Consider the following 19,189-nt stretch of genomic DNA (forward strand, 5'->3'; position numbering starts at 1 on the left):
ACCTCCATACACTTAAGGAAACCCTTGCGGACAATCTGGCCCTCTTGTGGCAAGTCACAGTTTTCCAGGTCTGAGAAAACATTAAGCCTTAACCTGTGACTGCTCTGAAACTGTTCAAATTTTATGATGGCTTAACATTCCACAGATTTAAATTATTTTTAAGGTAACTTGTAACAGCACCTAAGACTCCAAGACAAAAAAATGGTTGTATTGCACGACTCAAAATCTATTGTATGCTTCCTTATTAGAACCAAGGAGAGTTTCTGCATCATGAAAAGATGAGACCACATTAAGAGATTTTAATGCTGAAAAAGCTGATATGGAAATTGCCAGAATTTTGCATTAGATTGATACTGTAAAAGGGAGACCTATATCTTAGACACTATTACTACCACTCTACCAATCCTCACTGGAAGCATCTACACATTCATTAATATGCAGTGGTTACTGGGCATTTGATTTAGTACTTGTATAATCAAGTACTAAATAAATGTGCAGTAACTGGAGTTATTGCACAGTAGTGTGAGTGAATGCCTTTTTAGAGATGCTACTGTGCATTAACTTAACAATACTGGGCAATAGTGTATTAACACTGTCCTTGCTGTGACATGCTACTGTAGAGTATTATTAGGCTACTGCATAGTTAGCATCTCATGTAGAGACTGACCCTACTGGGTGTGTCATCATGAGATGCTTTACTAAGCATTAAACTAAGTGTAGTAAAGGGTCACCATGTATACTACTATAAAGTGGCACCACCTCCAGGAAAGGAATTCTACCTGGTCAACACATCAAAGAGCTATTCAACACATCTTGCAAAGACACTCTCATGGACCCAGAGAGACAGCTTTCCATCTTCAGCTCCCTCTGTGCAAAAATGAAGTTTATTTCCTACCTATGGGGACTTTTTACCATCTTCTACCATCTACACTTTTCCCAGAGCCTGATGAAGAGACTTTGATCCTTCAAGTTTGCAGAAAAGGACAATTTTCTTGCCATTTCCAGTTAGTCTAATAAAAGGTATCATTTTGGAACCAAGAGTTCTAGTTTTTGTATATACCATCTATACTATGTACAAGCCAATTACTGCACATTAAATTAGTCTAATGGGCCATTTGGTAGTACCAGTACATACAGGTACTAGAAAAATGGCACATTAACTAATGCGCTGAAGCACACGTGTCAACCCTTACCTGGAGCAATTTGCTCCCAGTCAGCCAAGGCAGCAGGGGGCCACAGCTGCTGCCTGGCTAAGCTCTAATCTCCACAGGGCAGGGGGAGCTGTTCTGACTCCAGGGCAGCTCCCTCCCAGCCTCAAGAAGATTAGGTCTGGCCCCAATCTCTGCTTGGCTGGGAAGGAGCTGCCCTGGAGCAGGAACTGTTCTCTCCACCCCCTTGCCAATCCAAGGCTGGCACCTAGGGGAGCCTGAAGCTCCCTCTGGCTGCTGGAGGAGGGCAGACCATAGCAGGTGCAGCCCTGAACTGAACTGCTTTCATTAATTGCACATGTAGATGTGCCCACTGTCTGCTTAAACAACAGAAAAATTATTTTCCCAGGTACTCTGCATCAAATCCCTTTATACATCCCCTTTTCTACTAGGCAAATCTTAGTAAGTGAAAATAGGAGATGGAGTCGATCTTTGGTGTCACAGTACTAACCTTAGAAATAGAGAGTCTACAAGTTCATTCCAATGGGCAGCTAGAACCAAGATACCTACAGAATATACATGATTCAGCTATACTTTTCTTGAAGCCTTTGAGTTTTGGCTGTGCTGTGCTGCTGTCCCTGGTTTCATCTACAGTAAACAGGGTCTCATGCTCAACTTGCTGCTGCTTCACTTGACCCTAAATACATCTCAGTCTGTAAGGGATTGGCTTATTTATCCTAGCAAAATGAAGGCTGGGGGGAGATATGATAGCTCCCTATAACTACATGATCAGGATTAACACTTGTGAGAGATAAGAACCAGTTAAGTTATGGGACCATGTTAGTACAAATACAAATGGCTATAAAACATTCATGAATAAATTTAGGCTGAAAATTAAATTAATGCTTTCATCATGAAAGTGAGGGTCTGGAATAGCCTCTCATAGAAACAGCAGGTGTTAAAAAACAACAACAACAACTGGCTTTAAGGTAAAGCTTGATCAGTTTATGAAAGGGAGTCTATGAAGTCGTTGTCTCCTGAAATACTGGATTGATGCCTAAGGTGGTCCCTTGCAGTCTTACATTCAAACCTATGTTTCTATAGGCTTTGGCTTGATTTAGAATGTGATTTAATATGGAAACAACATAGACCCTGGAAGGGGAATTTGATGCTAGGAGTTAAATAAAAATTAAGTTATTGAAGAGTTTTATTGGTAAATTAAATTGTTGTGAAATCTGGTACCTTTCACTAACAGATTCTAAAACATTCTATTTATATCACCAAGAGAAAAGTAAAATTTTCATCATGCTGGCCCAGGATAGTTTGGTCTGCACGGTCATTGAATTCTTGCCTTTCTACTAATATTGCCAGGAACAGAACCAACTAAAATCAATTAAAACCATGATTCTAATGAATACCTGTCCTCTATTAACTGAACTGAAACAAATAACATATTACACACGGGTTGCATGGAGGGTGGGAAACACAGAAATATTGGTTGGAGACTGGTCTTTATGTCCTGGTTTCACCCACAATATATAGAGCAAAACTACAAAGGGTTATATCCCTTATCACATAGCAAAAGGTTACTTGTCTCCAGTGAAAACAGCATCAACTTCTGGTTAGAAGCAACTTTTGGTCATCATTGACCTGTGCTGGATTAAAGCTGGTAATTTAGAAATGTAAACATTTTTATGTTACTATCAGTCTTAGGACATATCCACCAGCACAACTGAAATTTAAAAAATAACATTCGTTTTACTTAATGTGAATGAAAAAATGAGGTTCAGTTAATCGAGTTCAGCAGGGACTTAACCCCATTGACTTATTAAACAGGGCTGCAAGGGTTGTAATTCAGTCCATATTTTGGTTCATTCATTTTAAACAGAAACAATTTCACAAAATACCATAGTAATCAGTGTTTTTTATTTAAAAATGTTGAGTTACAAATGTACACTTACTGTAAAGACTTTTCCAATGGTATAATCATCAGATAGTATCAAAGTGGTCCCATACCAGACAGCCAATGCATATGATGAATATATCAATAAGAAAACAATACCCATAGAAATGTTGGCTGTAACAGCCTTCTTGATTCCAATATGTTTAGCATCTTCTAAATTTTTATGATATCTGTAAGAAAAAGTATTTAAAGAAGTGATAATCAGACCTCAATAAATAGCCTCCATTTTCAATAAGGACAATTTTGAACATGACAGCAAAAGCAATATGGCATAAGGGAATGAGGGTATAGAAAAAAATTACTACATACAAGGTACAAGCAAAACTCACAGAGTTTAATGAACTCAAATTGTGGACATATGTAATCTCCATTCTAGAATACTAAATAAAAAGGCATATGAAATAGCAACTTTCATAGAATGGGTTTTAAATAAATCTATCAAGTTACTATTAGTGTCACATAACTGCAGATTGTCAAATATAATTCCTATATTAAAAAAGGGAAAAATTTAAGCAACCATAGGCCTACCAGTCTGAACACAACAGTATACAAGATTTTGGAATAAATCTTGAAGACAGAAATAATTAAAGATCTGGAAGTAAATAAAAAATAGGATAAAATACAGCTTGGATTTACTATGGTACACCATATCAGGTGAACCTATTTGTCTTTCTTTGTCCTGTCCTGATAGGACAAGAAAGAGATAGGAGATCAACTGTATTTGAATTTCAGTAAATCATTTGATACAGTACAACATGGGAAATTATTGTTTAAACTGGAGATGAGGGTAAATATAAGAAGTGTCAAGGTTACAGGGCTAAAGGGTACAAAACAATAGGCAATGCTGAAAAGGAAAATATCAAGTTGGAGAGAGATCTTGAGACTGGTCTTATTTAATATTTTTATTTAAGAATTTAGCATAAAAAGAGTGTACCAATGACATTTCCCGAAGATATGAAGCTGAGAGGCATTATCAGTGTGTAAGAGGATCAGACATACAAGAAAAACTGAATGATCTGTGAGGTCTACAGTAACAGCAAGGGTGTACTAGAGCCTGCCAGACATTATACTTATGACATGCTTAATGTGTTAATTGCACCAAAAATGGCAGCATGGCACTTCAATCAACTTATGTCATCACCAAATAGCAAACTAGTTACAAAGATGTTCCACAGTTAATGTATATAATGTGGAACATCTTTGTGGCTAGCTTGTACGGTGCCTTAAGTTGAACCTGTAGCATGCCCCAGTTCGGATGCTAAAAACTGGCGTGCCATTTTGATTGTTGGCATGAGAAACGGGGTTAGCCTGAGCTGGTTTGAGATCTGAAGATCCTTGGCCAACAATGCGAACAATCAGCTGGGGACCAGGCTGGGCTGGAAACTGGGCTAAGTCTGCCCAAGGTTCTACAAAAGTCAAGTGGGGGGCTGTTGATCAGCTCTAACAGCTTGATATTTTCAAAACTGCATGTCCAGAAGCCCTGCTTGTGGGAGTGGTGGGCATGTGGTTCTGATCGGTTGTCCCCAGCTGACACTTGTAGGGACCTGCACCCAGAAGCTCCACTTAAGCAGTACCATGTCCAGGTTTCAATTTGCTGGTGCACATGGAGCAATTCAAGGTTTCATATGCACTAGCAACTTGAAACATCCCCATTGGCTGTGCTGGCACCATGTGATTTTGATCTGATTCCCCTATCCCCAGAACCCTGCAACCTACCATGGCCATGTGCCATGGCAGGATGCATAATTGTTGGGATCTGATATCAGACCCCAACATGCTACTAAATTAACATCTGCCAGGGGCCTTACTTTGGTCATCCACATTCAAGAAACATTAATTCAAACTGGAACAGGCTACTGAAATGATAGGAGAAATGGGATTTCAATTGCCTATTTTGTAAGAGGCAACTGAAATCACTTGGCTTATGTAGCCTACATGAGAGAGGATATGACTGCTGTCTAGAACTTCAGCAGGGAAGTATACACAAGAGGAGCTTTAGATACCATCATTCAACTATTTTTTGACTCCTGATAGTTTTCCATATCTTTCTTTTGTTTGCTTGGGTAGCATCATGTATAAGGAGACAGCAAGAGATTCTGTAACTCAAATGCAGATGGCGCTATTATCAGAGTTAATTAACAGTCTTTAACATCTATTCAGGTGCTCATATGATGTTATCATCTAAGTATCCAAACACCTCAAAACATTTTTAAAATATGATCATAGCACCTCTGTAGGTATTATACAGTTGCAATTAAGGCAGAAATAAAATGAGTGGTATCATAGCACACTGTACCAGAAGCTCAGAAACTCAGGGAATGAAAACAGTACTGATAATACTACAGTAATAAATAGCATCATCATATCCCTAAGAGAAGTACCGAGGTAAACTGGGTTATAAGTCACTGGGACCTGTTGCAACTCTTCCAACAGTCATAGTCTGCTAAAACTGGCAGCTAATGCATAAAGGAGTGCACCAGGTCAGGGACTAGCCTGTGAACAGCCTAATGGTTGTTGAACTCTATGCCTGGGGAGGTTCTGCCAGATTTTGTGGTTGTGATGGTTATCTTTAGATAAAGGACAGGAATGCTGTTCCAAAGTACAATAAAAATAAACATAAACAAATGACTGGAAACATCAAGATGTGTACAGGTCGTGGTTTTTATAACCTTATTAATGTGACTCTTATGTATTTCTCCCCCAAGCTACTTTTTATCTGTTTATAACTATTCACTCTCTTGAGTAAGAGACTCTAACTCTGCTTGTACTGAGGCCCTGAAAATATTAAGAATCATTATTCGTTATACAATGAAACTGATAAAAAATGCACCCTAACCAGGCAACTTCCTACCACTGTTATCCCAACACAGTGATGCAGTTTTGTCCATCTATTTCTTTAGGCAGAATTTTAACTGTGAAGATACAAGGAAATTTCAAAGCAAGCATTTTAAAACAAATTGTTGAAGGGAAACATTTTTCTGACCTTTCAATTTCTTTTTTCTGTCCTCCAAAAGCTATCACAGTCCTAACTGCTGCCAGAACTTCCTCAGCAACAGCTCCCGCTTTTGCATATGCAGCTAGTTCTTTGTCTGTGAATGCAGAGAGTATCTGCAGAAGGAAATTATTATAAGTTTATTACTCAAAGAAATATAGAATGAGATCAAGAATGTCTTCTATCATAGTTTCTACCTTATCAAAATATATATTATACTGCCATTTACCAAATGCGGAGCTTTTTGCTATAAAAAAATCAGGACATACTATAAAAATCAGGCCATTCAATATTAAAAAAAATAAGGGTACATCAATTACATAAAAACTACTAACCAGAAAAATAAATTTTATTCTGTCAAAAACTGAGGCTTAGGCTTTCTGTTCTGCTGAGCTTTCACTCAGTGTAGAAGTGTACTTGGGGAGAGAGAGCGTATGGATCATGGGATCATAGGAAAGTAGGGCTGGAAGGGACTTCACAGGGTCATCTAGTCCAGCTGCCTACTCAAGGCAGGATCATTCTTAATGAACCCAACCAAGCCAAGTGTCTTTCTAACCTGCTCTTGCAAACTTCCAAGAATGGAGATTCTACAGTTTCTCTATGTAGCCTGTCTCAATACTTGACCACCCTCATAGTCAGAAAGTTTTTCCAAATCTCTGACCTAAATTATCCCTACTGTATCTTGAGGCCATTGATCCTAATCCTGTTCCCTACAGCCAGGGAAAAAATTCCCTACAGCCAGGACAGAGTCTTCTCTGTAATTGCCCTTCAGATATTTGAAGACTATTGTCAAATCCATTCTCAGTCTTCTCTTCTCCAGTCTAAATAACTCTAGTTCTTTCATCTTTTCCTCGTAAGTCTTGACTCCCAGACCCCTAATCATTTTTGTTGTTCTGTGCTTGACTCTTTTCAATCTGTCCATAGCTTTATTGAAGTGTGGCAGCCAAAACTGGATACAGTACTCCAGGTGAGGTCTCAGTAGTGCTGAATAAAGTGGAATAATCACTTTCTTTGATTTGTAAGTGACCTCCTGTTAATACAGCCCAGAATACTGTTGCCTTATTTTGCAACAACAGCACACAGTTGGCTCGTATTCAGTTTATGGTCTAAGGCAACCCCCAGGTCTTTATCTGCAGTACTGCAGCCCATCCAGTAATTCCCTGTTCAGAATTTCTTCATGCATTTTTTCTGTCCCAAGTGTAGGACTTTGCACTTGTTCTTGTTGAATTTCAGCTGATTGATTGTGGACCATTTTTTCACTCTATCCAGGTCATTCTAGATCCTAGCTCTGCCCTCCAGAATGTCCACACCTCTACCCAACTTGGTGTCATCAGCAAATTTGCTAAGCATGCACTCAATCCCATCATCCAAATCATTAATGAAGATGATACTTGATTCTCAGAGCAGATCTGCACCACTGATCTCTAGGCAGGATATAACAGCCAGCATGCTGCTTTAATCAATGGTAGTTGCCTGCAATCTGTAAGAGGCCATATGACAGTGGGGCATAGCTTTCAGACAGCATTTTCCACAGAAACATCCTAGGCAGCAGGTAAAACCACAGCAGAATTCTACAAATCTGTTAGACTATAAAAGGAAATAAAATATTATCTATGGTTGGGATTTTAAAAATATTCAAAGGGAGTGAGGCATTCAAGACCCACTGAAATACAATGCCAGTAAAATGCTTTACTCTCTTTTGCACCTTTGAAAATTCCAGCCAAAATCAGTAACAATGCTGTAAAAAAAGTTTATTTCAGAGATTAGTCTGGTTTACTCTCACCTTTTGTATCAGTGTAGTTATTTCAATGAGTTTATAATTATATCAACCCAACACCTAGGGTGGACATACTTATACAGGTATAAAAATACCTTATACTGGCATAGTATAATGATCTATCTTTATGGGGTATATGGTATGCCACTATAAGCACTTTTATGTTGCTATAATTGTGTCCACACTAAGGGCGCTGTAACACTATAACTATACTACTATATGTCTTATATCTGTTTATAAAAAAAGACATAAACTATGAACCTTAATCACTCACAGGAATTAATTCCCTCACTGAGTGTTACAGGGCACATCTACATGAGAAGTTTACTGTGGAGTTGCCTAATTAGCTCTACAGTAAACAATTTAGCATCTACACTTGTGGTCCTATTAAGCCGCAGGAAATGAATAAACTGCATAGCAGGTTAGTACTTGTAAATACAAGTACTACCCTGCTGGTGAGTTTTTTCGTGCACAACAGCACATGTGTAGATGCAGCCCCAGCTGGCTGGGGCATGAGGGTGCTTCAGTACAGTGGCTGCATACTGGTAAGTCCTGCACTAGAGCACCCTTGTACCCCAGTAAACCCCTCTGCAGCATGTTGAGCTGAGTTGGAGTAGCCCCAGGCTGGCAGGCTACTCCCAGACTCCCTGACAGCTGGAGCTGCTCCAACTCAGCTCAATGTGCTGTGGTCCCAGGTGCACACACAAATGCATTGCCTAGGTTCAATAAACTATGGTGAGATATGAGTCAGAGTTTATTGCTATACATTAATAACACATGTAGATGTGTCCACAGTGTATTTAAAAGCTGCCCTATCATGAGATGGAGAACTATATATCTAATTTCACACATGAATGATAATTCAATTTTCACCTACCTTTGCCCAGAGAGCAGATGAGAATCCAAGAACAGGACTGAGTGCCAGTATCACAAGTGTTAATTTCCACCCTTTTGTGAAACCAACTATAAATCCTGTGAGAAATGTAGATATTGCTTGAAAAAACATTCCAATTTTGTCTCCTATTCCCTCATTGATCTTGGAGACGTCACTAAAAAACAAAGTTACATCCAAACAAATAATGAAACGTGGAAAACACAGAACTCTTTTTGACTGAAGTAGTCAGTTTTATCACATTTTCTAATATATGCTGCCTAATTCAGTTATGCCATAGTCTTTAGTCACACTTAACATAGTTGAGAATATCCTCTTTCATAGTAACACACATAGGAAAAAAATTAAAGTCCAGAAAATCCAGTAATCTCAGAGAATGATTCTTTTTAGGGACTGTCTACACCATCTCCACAAGTGGGACCACATCAGAGAAGTCCTTATGCACCCACCTCCGCTCAGTATGGCTAAGTATAAATAGTCAAAAATCCCAAAGCTGAATCAATTCAATCTTTGCAGGTTTCTCTAAACTGCATAGATTGAACTGATGTTCGCTTTTCAAACAGGAAAGACAGCCAGACTACAGCAGTGGCCCATACCAATAGCCGTGGGGTGCTAGAGCATACCACACAGCCTGCTGGCCACTGCAGAGAGCTGTGAGCCAAGCAGTTCCCACAGCCACACCCCTACCTCAGTTTCTGGGCTGGCTGAGGAAGGGGTGGGGAGGAAAAACCCATCCCTCCAGCCCAGCACCAGACCCCCAGATGGGAACAGCCCGGCATGGCAGTGCCACACCTGAGGCTTTCCTCCACCCATCTGAAGCTGAGAGTGGTGCTGGAGTCCCCCAGCCATACCCCACCCTCTGTCTCCCAGCCAGCTGATGGTGCCAGGCAGGGCAAGCCCACACTGGGGTTTGACTCTGCCCCCTGCAGACAAGAGTGAGGCTGAAGTTCCCCAGCCACATCCCTTCCTCTGTCTCCAGGCCAGCTGAAGGGGGTGAAGCCTACAGCAGAGCCTGGCTCTGTCCCCCAGAGCTGAGAGCCAGGAGTGTAGCTGGAGTCCCGTGCCATGCCCCCTCCTCAGTCTCTGGCTGGTTGCAGGGAGTGGGGGGGAAGGGGAAGCCTATACCAGGACTTGGCTCCACCCCCTGGAGCAGGAGCCAGGAGTATGGCTGAAGTCCCCAAGCCACACCTCCTCCTCCGTCTCTGGGCCTCAGACTGAGGGGGCTGGGCATAGCTGGGGGACTCCAGCCACACTCCTGACTTCAGGGGGCAGAGCCAAGCCCTGGTGCAGACTTCCCCTGTGCTCCTCTCAGGTGGGCCAGGGACTGAGGAGGGGGGCATGACTGGGAGACTCCAGCCCTGCTCCTGGCTCTGGGCTCCCAGGGGTGGAGCCAAGATCCCCCTCTTTCCCCCCTACACCAGACTGCACCTGGCTGGGGGTCCAGTGCTGAGCCAAAAGGGTGGGTTTTCCCACTCACCCTCTCAGCCAGCCAGAGGAGTGCTAGTGTTCTGGCTAGGGAGCAGAAGGGCAGGGAAGACCCTGCTCTGCTGGAGCAGACAGCATATCCCAGTGCTGCAAAGCATCCTAGGATGATGAGGACTGTGAGTTAACTTGAACCAGGAAGGGTTCTGGGACAGAAGTTCCATAAACCAGTTTGACCTAAATCAGTTAAGTCTGATACTAAACCAGTTATCTTAAACCAGTTTCAGCATTTTGAAAGTGGTTTAAGTGCACTAAACTTCTGTTCTGTTACAGGTTTAAACCTGTTTCTGATCACTTAAGCCAGTTTATGTGTAACTTCTGTCCCTAACCTATATGCCAAATCCTGTATCTATCTTAGAGAAGCCCTGAGTATATCCCAAAAAGCACGTGCACAAGACAGCATGACTGGAATTTGGTATCAGGGCTTCTCTAAGGTGGCTATACTGCCTTATCTGGGACTTGGCACACACTGATTGTGTGGACACATGACCTTTGAAGCCCTTTCGAAAGGGGAAAATTTCAAAAGGGCAGCAGCTGGTACATTCTAACTGCTATTTATGAACAAGCTGAAAACAAATCAAATGCAGCAAACCTGCTCCAACTTTAACCCTGAATGAAGAAGTATTAAAGTTGGAGGGGTTTTGTTGCATTTTAATTTTAATGCAACCAGCTGTTGCCCTTTTGAAATGTTCTCTTTCTAAAAGGGCTCCAAGCACTTGTGTGTTCACACCCTGAAGAGGAATGAGTGGTAAAAGCCGGCATTTGTGTTGCAGTCACAGATACAGCATGAAGGCAATATAGACAGACACGTAGGCTGGATCCAGATATGCAGGTACATGTGGTTTGTGGCACCGCACACCATTTTGTGGCACCACAAATATGCCCACCATATTAAAATGTGTCCACACTGCAGATTTGCAGTGTGGGGGCAAAATTTGCTACCGGGAAATCCTAGTAGCAAATAAAACCACAAAAAAAGTGACACGACACACATCACAGGAGCATGCGCCAACAGACACAGAGGCTTGGTCCTCCTAGGAGACACTCTGGCTACTGGCCATAGTATCTTCCCTCCTTTAGTTCTGCTCCAGCTCCTCCTGTATGCTGGGAGGAGTGGGGAAATAGCAGTTTCTCTGAAATGGGTCATTTTGCCCTGCACCAAAGCACACATGCAGGGGCATACAGAGCAGCAAAAAGTAGCTGCACAAATTTGTACCCCTGCATGTGAAAGACGTGCCCATAAGGTCAAGCATGGTTTTTGAATCAACCTAAAATGCACAGGCCCCTGAAAAAAACATACAGATATAGGGGATGCCCTGGAAGCAAATGGACGTAAGGATATACGAAGTGTTAGCCTAGTAAGATCAATGGTCCATCTAATTCAGTACCATCTCCAACAGTGGCAGGAGGGGATGCTATACAGCAAGAGCAACAGACTGGATGTCTAGAGTGATCTATCCTCTTTCAGCAACCTCCCTGATATCCTGCATTGGTTTAGAAATGCCAGAGGATATATCTCCAGCCGTTCTGTTTAATGACTATTAATAGAACTATCATCCATGAATTTGCCTAGTCCCTTTTTTGCACTTGGCTTTATTGTCTACCTCTACAACCTCTTGTAGAGTTCCACATGTTAACTCAGTGCTGCATTAAAAAAGTATTTTCTCTTGCTAATTTTAAACCTGTCTCCTGTGAATTTCAGTAGGTGACCCCTAGTTCTACCATTTTGGGTTGTGATGAATAACATGATTTTTGTGATTCCTATCATATCCCACAGGCCATGAAATCAGGAATGAGGCACTGTTCAAGCAAGTGATAAATCTATCCAAAAAATATGGGATAGTACTGATGGAACACAACTAATCTGGGCATCTGCTGGAACAACAATACAGTCAAACATAAATGTCAAGCTGGTTCCTAACTTGTGTGGAGGACAAGTTTCTATTCCAGAACGTAGAAGATACAATTAAGGCAAGGGTGGGCAAAATACGGCCTGTGGGCTGGATGTGGCCTGTGAGGCCATTCTATCCAGCCCACAGGGCCCCTAAAAATGTAGAAAAAATTAATATTTATCTGCCCTTGGTTCCTGTCAAAAATGACAGGAACCAAGGACAGTAGCACCCAGGGGAAGCCTGGAGGGATCCCAGAACATCAGGGCCCACCCAGCCCCGTCCCCCCCCCCAGCCAGAAGCCCCAGCTGGGGCTTCTGGCCTGGGAGCACATGGCTTCCCTGTGCAGGAACCTCAGGTAAGGGAGGAGGGGAAGAAGGACCGGGGGGACCCTGGCCAGGGAAGGAATGTGGGGGGAGGGAAAAGCAGCCCCTCTCCTGCCCTGTGGTTGGCACCCCGTGCTGCAGCCGCTTGCAGCCTGCATGGGGCTGCCTGCGCCTCCTCTGGACAACCCCATGTGGACTGTGAGCAGCTGCAGCAGGGAGCATTGGCCATGGGATGGGTGAGGGGCCACTTCCCCCTCCCCCCTGTGCTCAGTTTTTCCCTGAACTTCTTCCCTGCTCCTTCCCAACGTGGAGAAAGGCAGCCCCTCCCCCGTCCCATGGCCAGCGCTCCCTGCTGCAGCCACTCACAGCCCATGCGGGGCTGTCCTAAGCAGGCACAGGCAGCCCCAGGCGGGCTGCGAGTGGCTGTAGTGTGAGGCGCTAGGCATGGGGTGGGAAGGGGCCGCTTTCCCCATCCCCGCGCTCAGCACCACCTTGTAACTCAGCTCCACTGCCAGCCTTGGCCCCGCACCAGTTCCAGGCTTGCCCGTTGGGGCTGCACATGGCAACAGCAGCTGCGGCCCCCCCGCTTGCCACACCGGGCAGTGTTTGCCACTGCCGCCTGTGGGCTGCCCAGTGCATGAGTTCCGGGTGGGCAGGAGCAGCCAACACTGCCCGGCACAGCAAGCAGGGGGGCCACAGCTGCTGCCACCAACGGGCAAGCCTGGAGCTGGCAGAGAGCCCAGGCTGGCAGTGGGGTGGGTTACAAGCTGGTGCTGAGCACAGGGAAGCGTCTCCTCGCTCGCCCCGTGGCCAGCGCCCTGCGCTGTAGCCACTTGGAACTCACATGGGGCTGCCTGTGCTTGTTCCAGACAGCCCTGCATGGGCTGTGAGCACCTGCAGCAGGGAGTGCTGGCCATGGAGCAGGTGAGGGGCCACTTTTCCTCATGCTCAGCACCAGCTTCGTCCCTGCCAGTGAGCAGGGGGTTGGGGCTGTGTCCCTGCCTGTACCGTGGGGCTGGGGGGCACTGGGAGTGAGTGGGCGGGGAGGCAGCAGGAGCATGGGGCCCACATCAGTGTCCTGGGGCCAGTGCTGTTGGGGCCCAGAGCAGGGTGGCAGGAGCATGGGGTCCCAGCTGGCAGGGGTTCTATGGAGCCGGGCCAGCTCCCCCCTCTCCCTTCCAGTGCAGCCCAGCCCAACTCTACAGATCCCTGCCAGCCTGCGCCCCACTTTAGGCCCCACCAGTGCTTGCCCTGGGACATTGGTCCCAAGACATTGGGACATTGGTTCCAAGATGGTGACCAGGGAGTGGGGCACCTGTCAAGGGGCAGGGTTACCCATTCGGCTCTCGACAGCCTGCCAGAACTGGGTAAGCAGCCCTCCACCCAAAATAATTGCCTGCCCCTGTTCTAGGATGCCTCAAATGCAAAAGAAAAGCATGCAGATTATGGAAAATTGGCCAGGATGCCAACGAGCTACTCAATAACTACTTTGCCTCTGTCTTCACAAAAAAGTGAAGCTGCAGCCAGACACCTATGAAAGGATTATCTGGATAAGGAAGGGGACAAGCTAAGGGATAAGATAACTAAAGATGCAGTTAGTAAGCTTTTGATGTGTCTGAATGAATTTAAGTTAGAAGGGCCTGATGAACTTCATCCCAATGTATGGAAGGAACTGGAAGAGGAGATCTTGGAGCCTTTGGAGCCTTTGGAAATAATATTCTTGAAGTCATAGAAGATGGGCAAGGTATCAGAGGACTAGAAAAGGGGAATGTAGTAATCTTTTAAAAAGGCAGAAAAGGGGATGTGGGAAATTACAGACCAGTTAGCCTTACCACAATACTTGGGAATTTACTGGAGCTTATCCTAAGGAAGGGATTTGCAAGCATCTGGAAGAGGAGATGCTCATCACAAGCACCCAGCAAAGATTTACTAAGAAGAAATCATGTCAAACAAACTCAATCTCCTTCTTTGAAAGCCATTTACTGTGGGAACCCATGAGGGGGTAGGTACTGCTGGGTGGAACTGGGATGGAATCTGTAGTTGGAGAAAAAGGGGGTCTTGCCCATGGAAGTATGGACAGCATTGTTGTACGTGAATTCTGCGAAGGGGAGCAGGGTTACCCAATTATCCTGATGAAAGTTTAAAAAGCATCTAAGGCAGTGGTTTTCAACCTTTTTTCATTTGCAGACCCCTAAAAATTGACTGGAAGGACCCATTTTAATTGTAACTGTGGGTATTCACATACTTTTGATTGATCAGTCATTTTTTACAGATGCCTTAGACATAGTCTGCAGACCCCCAGGTGTGCAAGGACCACAGGTTGAAAACTGCTCTTCTAAGGTGTTGCTCAAGTATCTGGTTTACACATTTGACCTTTAGTCTGACGGTGATATGCAGATGAATGAAGAGGTTCCACATCCAGGACCTTACAGAACTAATGCCAGCAGTGTGAAATAAACTGGGAACCATAATCAGAGAGCAGTTCTGGCGGGCAGCCATATAAGCAAAATATATAGCCTCAGAAATAGTTTGGCCATTTTGCTGGCAGTGGGGACAGCCTGGGCAGGGATAAAATGGGCCATTTTAGTTAATACAACCACCATGACCATAATTGTGGAGCAGGTCTCAGAATGTGGGAGGTCCACAATGAAATTCACTGACAGGATTGATGAAGGTAGCATGGGAGTGGGTAACAGCTGGAAGAGACCACCTGGCCTGGTTCAAGGTTTCTTGGTTCAGGCACACACAGTGCATAAGTAGACATACTATTTGACATCATGGCCATTCACGGCCACCAGAACTGCTGAGAGATTAAGAGCTGGGTCTTGGAACAACCGAAGTGTCCTGCAGGAAGTGAGTCATGACAAAGCTATAATATTCTTGACCTTACAGGACTGTCTGGGATGCACATATGCTGTCAAAAAATAACCTCCTGAGCCACCAAAAATTGGGTTGGGAAGTTCCCACTGCCTGGCACAGTTCCTCTGCAAGGGCCATTTGGATGGCTGAAAGGATGCTTTGCCAAGTAGTTCCCCAAATGAAGTTCTTCGGTTGGAGAATAGTGGAAGGTGGTGATGGCTCTAGAGAAGAGGTTCATCCTTATGGGACAGGTCATCTGCCTTTTGGTTCTTGGCTCCTGGGCAATGGGTGATTATGAAATTAAAGAAGATTGACCAGCAGACCTGACATGAATTCAGCTTCCAGTGTATCTCCTTCCAAGTTCTTATGGACTGTTATTGCCTGAACAGGGTGGAGAGAAGGTGCCACAACTCCTCAAAGGCTGCCTTGATCATAAGGAGTTCCTGGTTCAAAATGTTGTAATTCCTTCTGGAGGGAGTTAGGGCCCTGGAATAAAAGGTGCAAGGCTGCAACTTGTTTGGGGTATATGAGGCCTGAGACAGAATATCCCCTATGGCACAATTCAAGGAGTCAACTTGCACTATAAACGATTTTGTGAGGTCGGGGTGCACCAGGGCAGGTGCAGAAGTGAAAGCCCTTTTCACTGTCTCAAAGGCCATTTGGGCTTGTGGAGACCATTTGAATGGTACCCCTTTCTTCAGAAGGGAAGTTAGTGGGACTACTAGGTGTGAGAATCCTTTAACAAAACATCTATACAAGCTAGCAAAGTCCACAAACCATCGGACCCCTTTAACATAGTGTGCTGTGGCCTATCCAGTGACTTTATGGGGGGTCCAATGTTAGCCCCTTAGTGGAAATTTACTTTATGAGGAGTCCATTGTTAGGCCTTGATGGAAATTATAAAACCCAAAAATTCAGTTGAAGTGTGATCAAACTCACATTTCTCTAGCTTGACATACAGGTGGTTCTCTCAGAGCCGGATCAAGACCTGACAGCTCTCTCTGTTCCTGTGTTGAGTACTGGCCAGGATCACCAGAGAAAACTAAAATATCATCCAGAGAAATTATAATACATTGCTCCAACATATTAACAAAGTGTTGGAATGTAGCAAGAGCACTGTAGAGTTTGAAGGGTGTAGCCAGGTATTCAAATTGCCCATAGCAGGACTAAAATATGGTCTTGACTTATTAATTAACAGCAGCAGGAAATGATTACAAACTGTTATCCTGTTTAAGGCCCTGTAGTCAACACAGGGACAGAGAGAGCTGTCATTCTTGGTCATGAAGAATATCAGGGACCCAGCTGAGGATGTAGAAGACCTGATGAACCCCTTATGGTGTTTCTCTGCAAAATTTTCCTTGAGCACCTTGATCTCTGGCTCAGAGGGTGAATAAATGTGCCCAAATGGAATCTGTGCCCCTGGCACAACATCGATGGGGTAATCATAAGTGTGGTGCAGGGGAAGTTGGTCTGCTTCTTTCTTATTGAATACATCACCCAAATCCTGGTATCTGTCATGGAGTGATGGATCAGGTTCCAGGGAATACATACTTTCTGCTAAGGCCAGCCATGAATCTGTTATGGTTGGTACAAGTGACTTGGTATCTTCAGCCCTATTTCCAGTCTGGGTATTAACTGGATAAATCTCCTCCTAACAGCAGTAACTTAAGTTGAAATGGAGTTCCCTTACAATATTTGGGGTATGGAAAGAGAGCCAAGGGGTTCCCCGTATAACCAAAAAAGTGAAGGAAATGGATGAGATCAAAACAAAGAGATTCTTGGTGATCACCGATTGAGACTCCTAATGGGACTGTTTCACTGTGATAGGACCCAAAGAGAATGGAAATCCTTCTATGGCTTCTACTACCTCTGGGTTCTGTTTTGGTCAGACCAGTATCTGATGATGTTCAGCAAGGATTGAGTCCATGAAATTACTAGAGGTTCCTGTGTCTAAGAGGGCTGGAACAAAGACAACCATCCCAAACAGGTGCTATAGTTGAAGAGTGAATAGCAAGGATGAGTCTTGGGGTTTGGTGGTGCTTGAGAGTTTACTGCAAATTGGAGAAACTGATTGAATGGTCAGCAGTGGGCCCAGACAACACTTATCTACCAAAGCTGGGCCAGGAAGTTCCCAAAGAGGAGGCAGGCATTCCTTTCGTCGGGCATATCCATGCAAAATGCCTGGACTTCCCATAATACAGGCAGAGGGCCTAGGCACAACAATGAGGCTTCTCCTCTGTGGGGAGCCATTTCCCAGCTTTGTCTATCTGCATGGCCTCTACTGGGGGTAGCGTTGGCTCTTTCAAGCCATCCCTGAAGGTCAACATTAGTCTAACCTTCCTTTTGTTGCTTGAACAGATGGGCATAAGTAGGTGTTGTATGGCCTTAGTCCTCTTTCAGCCGATGACCTGCTTCTCAGCAATGACAGGGTGGGACCTACAACTCATCACTTGGGTACCTTGGTACATTTTGTCTCTTGCCTGCCCCAGCCACATCTGACCTGGTTCTTGCTTCTCTATAGGTGTCTGCACCAGCGTCCCTGCAGTTGTCACGAAGTCCAATGCTGGCTGCCTCTTGCTTGGTGTTCTTTCGAATGCTGCTCGACACAGCCACATCAACTGCAGCATCTCGGCTGCCTGTGAATCCTCAGTGGAGAGTCCTTCTAATATCTTCTCCTTCCTAATGCCCCAGACTCTCCCTGGTGGCCCCTCTCTGGAGCTGGAAGTACCTTCATGAATGCACCATGCACCAATCTGGACAGAGAATCTGTTCTGGCAACATTGTCCCAAACCTGGCATTCCAGTGGCATTCTCCCCTTCGGCTGAGGTAAGTGACAGGGGCAGATTACCTCTTGGGCTTTCCCTTTCTCTCCTATCCCCCTTTCCATTGTCACATATAGATACTGAGCTCAATGAGTCCATCCAAAGCAGCTGGGAGCTACACCCAGTCTAACTTATCTTTAATGTGGCCCTAAAGATCCTGGTGGAAATGGAAACGTTGAGCTGCCTTGTTCCACTCTGTCAGCTACCAACCACCTAAATTTGGCAACATAACTTGACACCCTGTACCACTCCTGTCTGATGGTCTGGAGAGGTCACTCCACAGTATGGACCAGATGTGGGTCACAAAAGCTTTTGTCTGTGCCCTGGATAAAGTTTTCAAGGTTGTCAAAGAGGGCATTTGCTGATTCTGAAGTGGGGAAGCCCAGGTCAGGGCATCGCCAGTGAGTAGACAGATAATCTGCCCTACCTTGGCCATATCTAATGTGTTGGTTCTGAGGCAGAAATGAAAAGTGAGGCAGCAATGATTAATGAACTCCAAGAAGCAACAAGGGTCTCCATTGAAATTGTTGGGCAGTGGAACCTGAGATTCGGGGTAAGCTGAGTGAGCTGTCTCCCCTTGTGAAGGCAGAAGCAGGGTACATTGGGCTTGTAGAGCTGTAACGTGGGCTTGCAGCCCCTGTAAAGCAGCCATCAGCTCTCCCCCAGAAATCTGCTCTGGTGGTAGACCCTCGGTGGTATCCACCCTCCCAGTACCACATAGCTGTGAGGATTCATCCAGGATGTAGATAGCAAGGCCTGTGGATAGGCCCTGGGGGGAAACTAGGAGGCAACTAGGAGGTTAGTAAGGTGAGGGTACATGTTGCCAGAGCTGAGTTGGGGAGATCCAAGAGATGTAGTCTGAGACGTAAGCCGAGGTCAGGAGCCAGGGGTCATAGAACCAGTGCCAAGTTTTAGATCAGGGTCAAGGAAGCCAAGCTAAGTCAGGATGCCAGAAAAAACAGAGAGAACAGAACAAGCACTAAATTTCAGGGGAGAACCAAGATCAGGGTCAGGAAAAGCCAAAGCCAGGTCATAAATC

General features: G+C 44.6%; 1 protein-coding gene across 1 annotated transcript in view; it reads right to left on the minus strand.

The window, feature by feature from the left end:
• LOC109291375 (phosphatidylcholine translocator ABCB4-like) overlaps nt 1-19,189 on the minus strand; it is a 116,211-nt gene that overhangs the window by 71,672 nt on the left and 25,350 nt on the right. Inside the window, exons 7-9 of the mRNA XM_019508366.1 lie at nt 8,758-8,929; nt 6,095-6,219; nt 3,110-3,281 (exon numbers count right to left, since the gene is read on the minus strand). Coding sequence (XP_019363911.1) covers nt 3,110-3,281; nt 6,095-6,219; nt 8,758-8,929 — 469 coding nt within the window. The remainder of the gene's footprint in view (nt 1-3,109; nt 3,282-6,094; nt 6,220-8,757; nt 8,930-19,189) is intronic.

Source organism: Gavialis gangeticus, unplaced genomic scaffold (genome assembly GCF_001723915.1).
Source record: "Gavialis gangeticus isolate Ggan-Ray unplaced genomic scaffold, GavGan_comp1, whole genome shotgun sequence".
In the NCBI taxonomy this organism is placed as follows: Eukaryota; Metazoa; Chordata; order Crocodylia; family Gavialidae; genus Gavialis; species Gavialis gangeticus.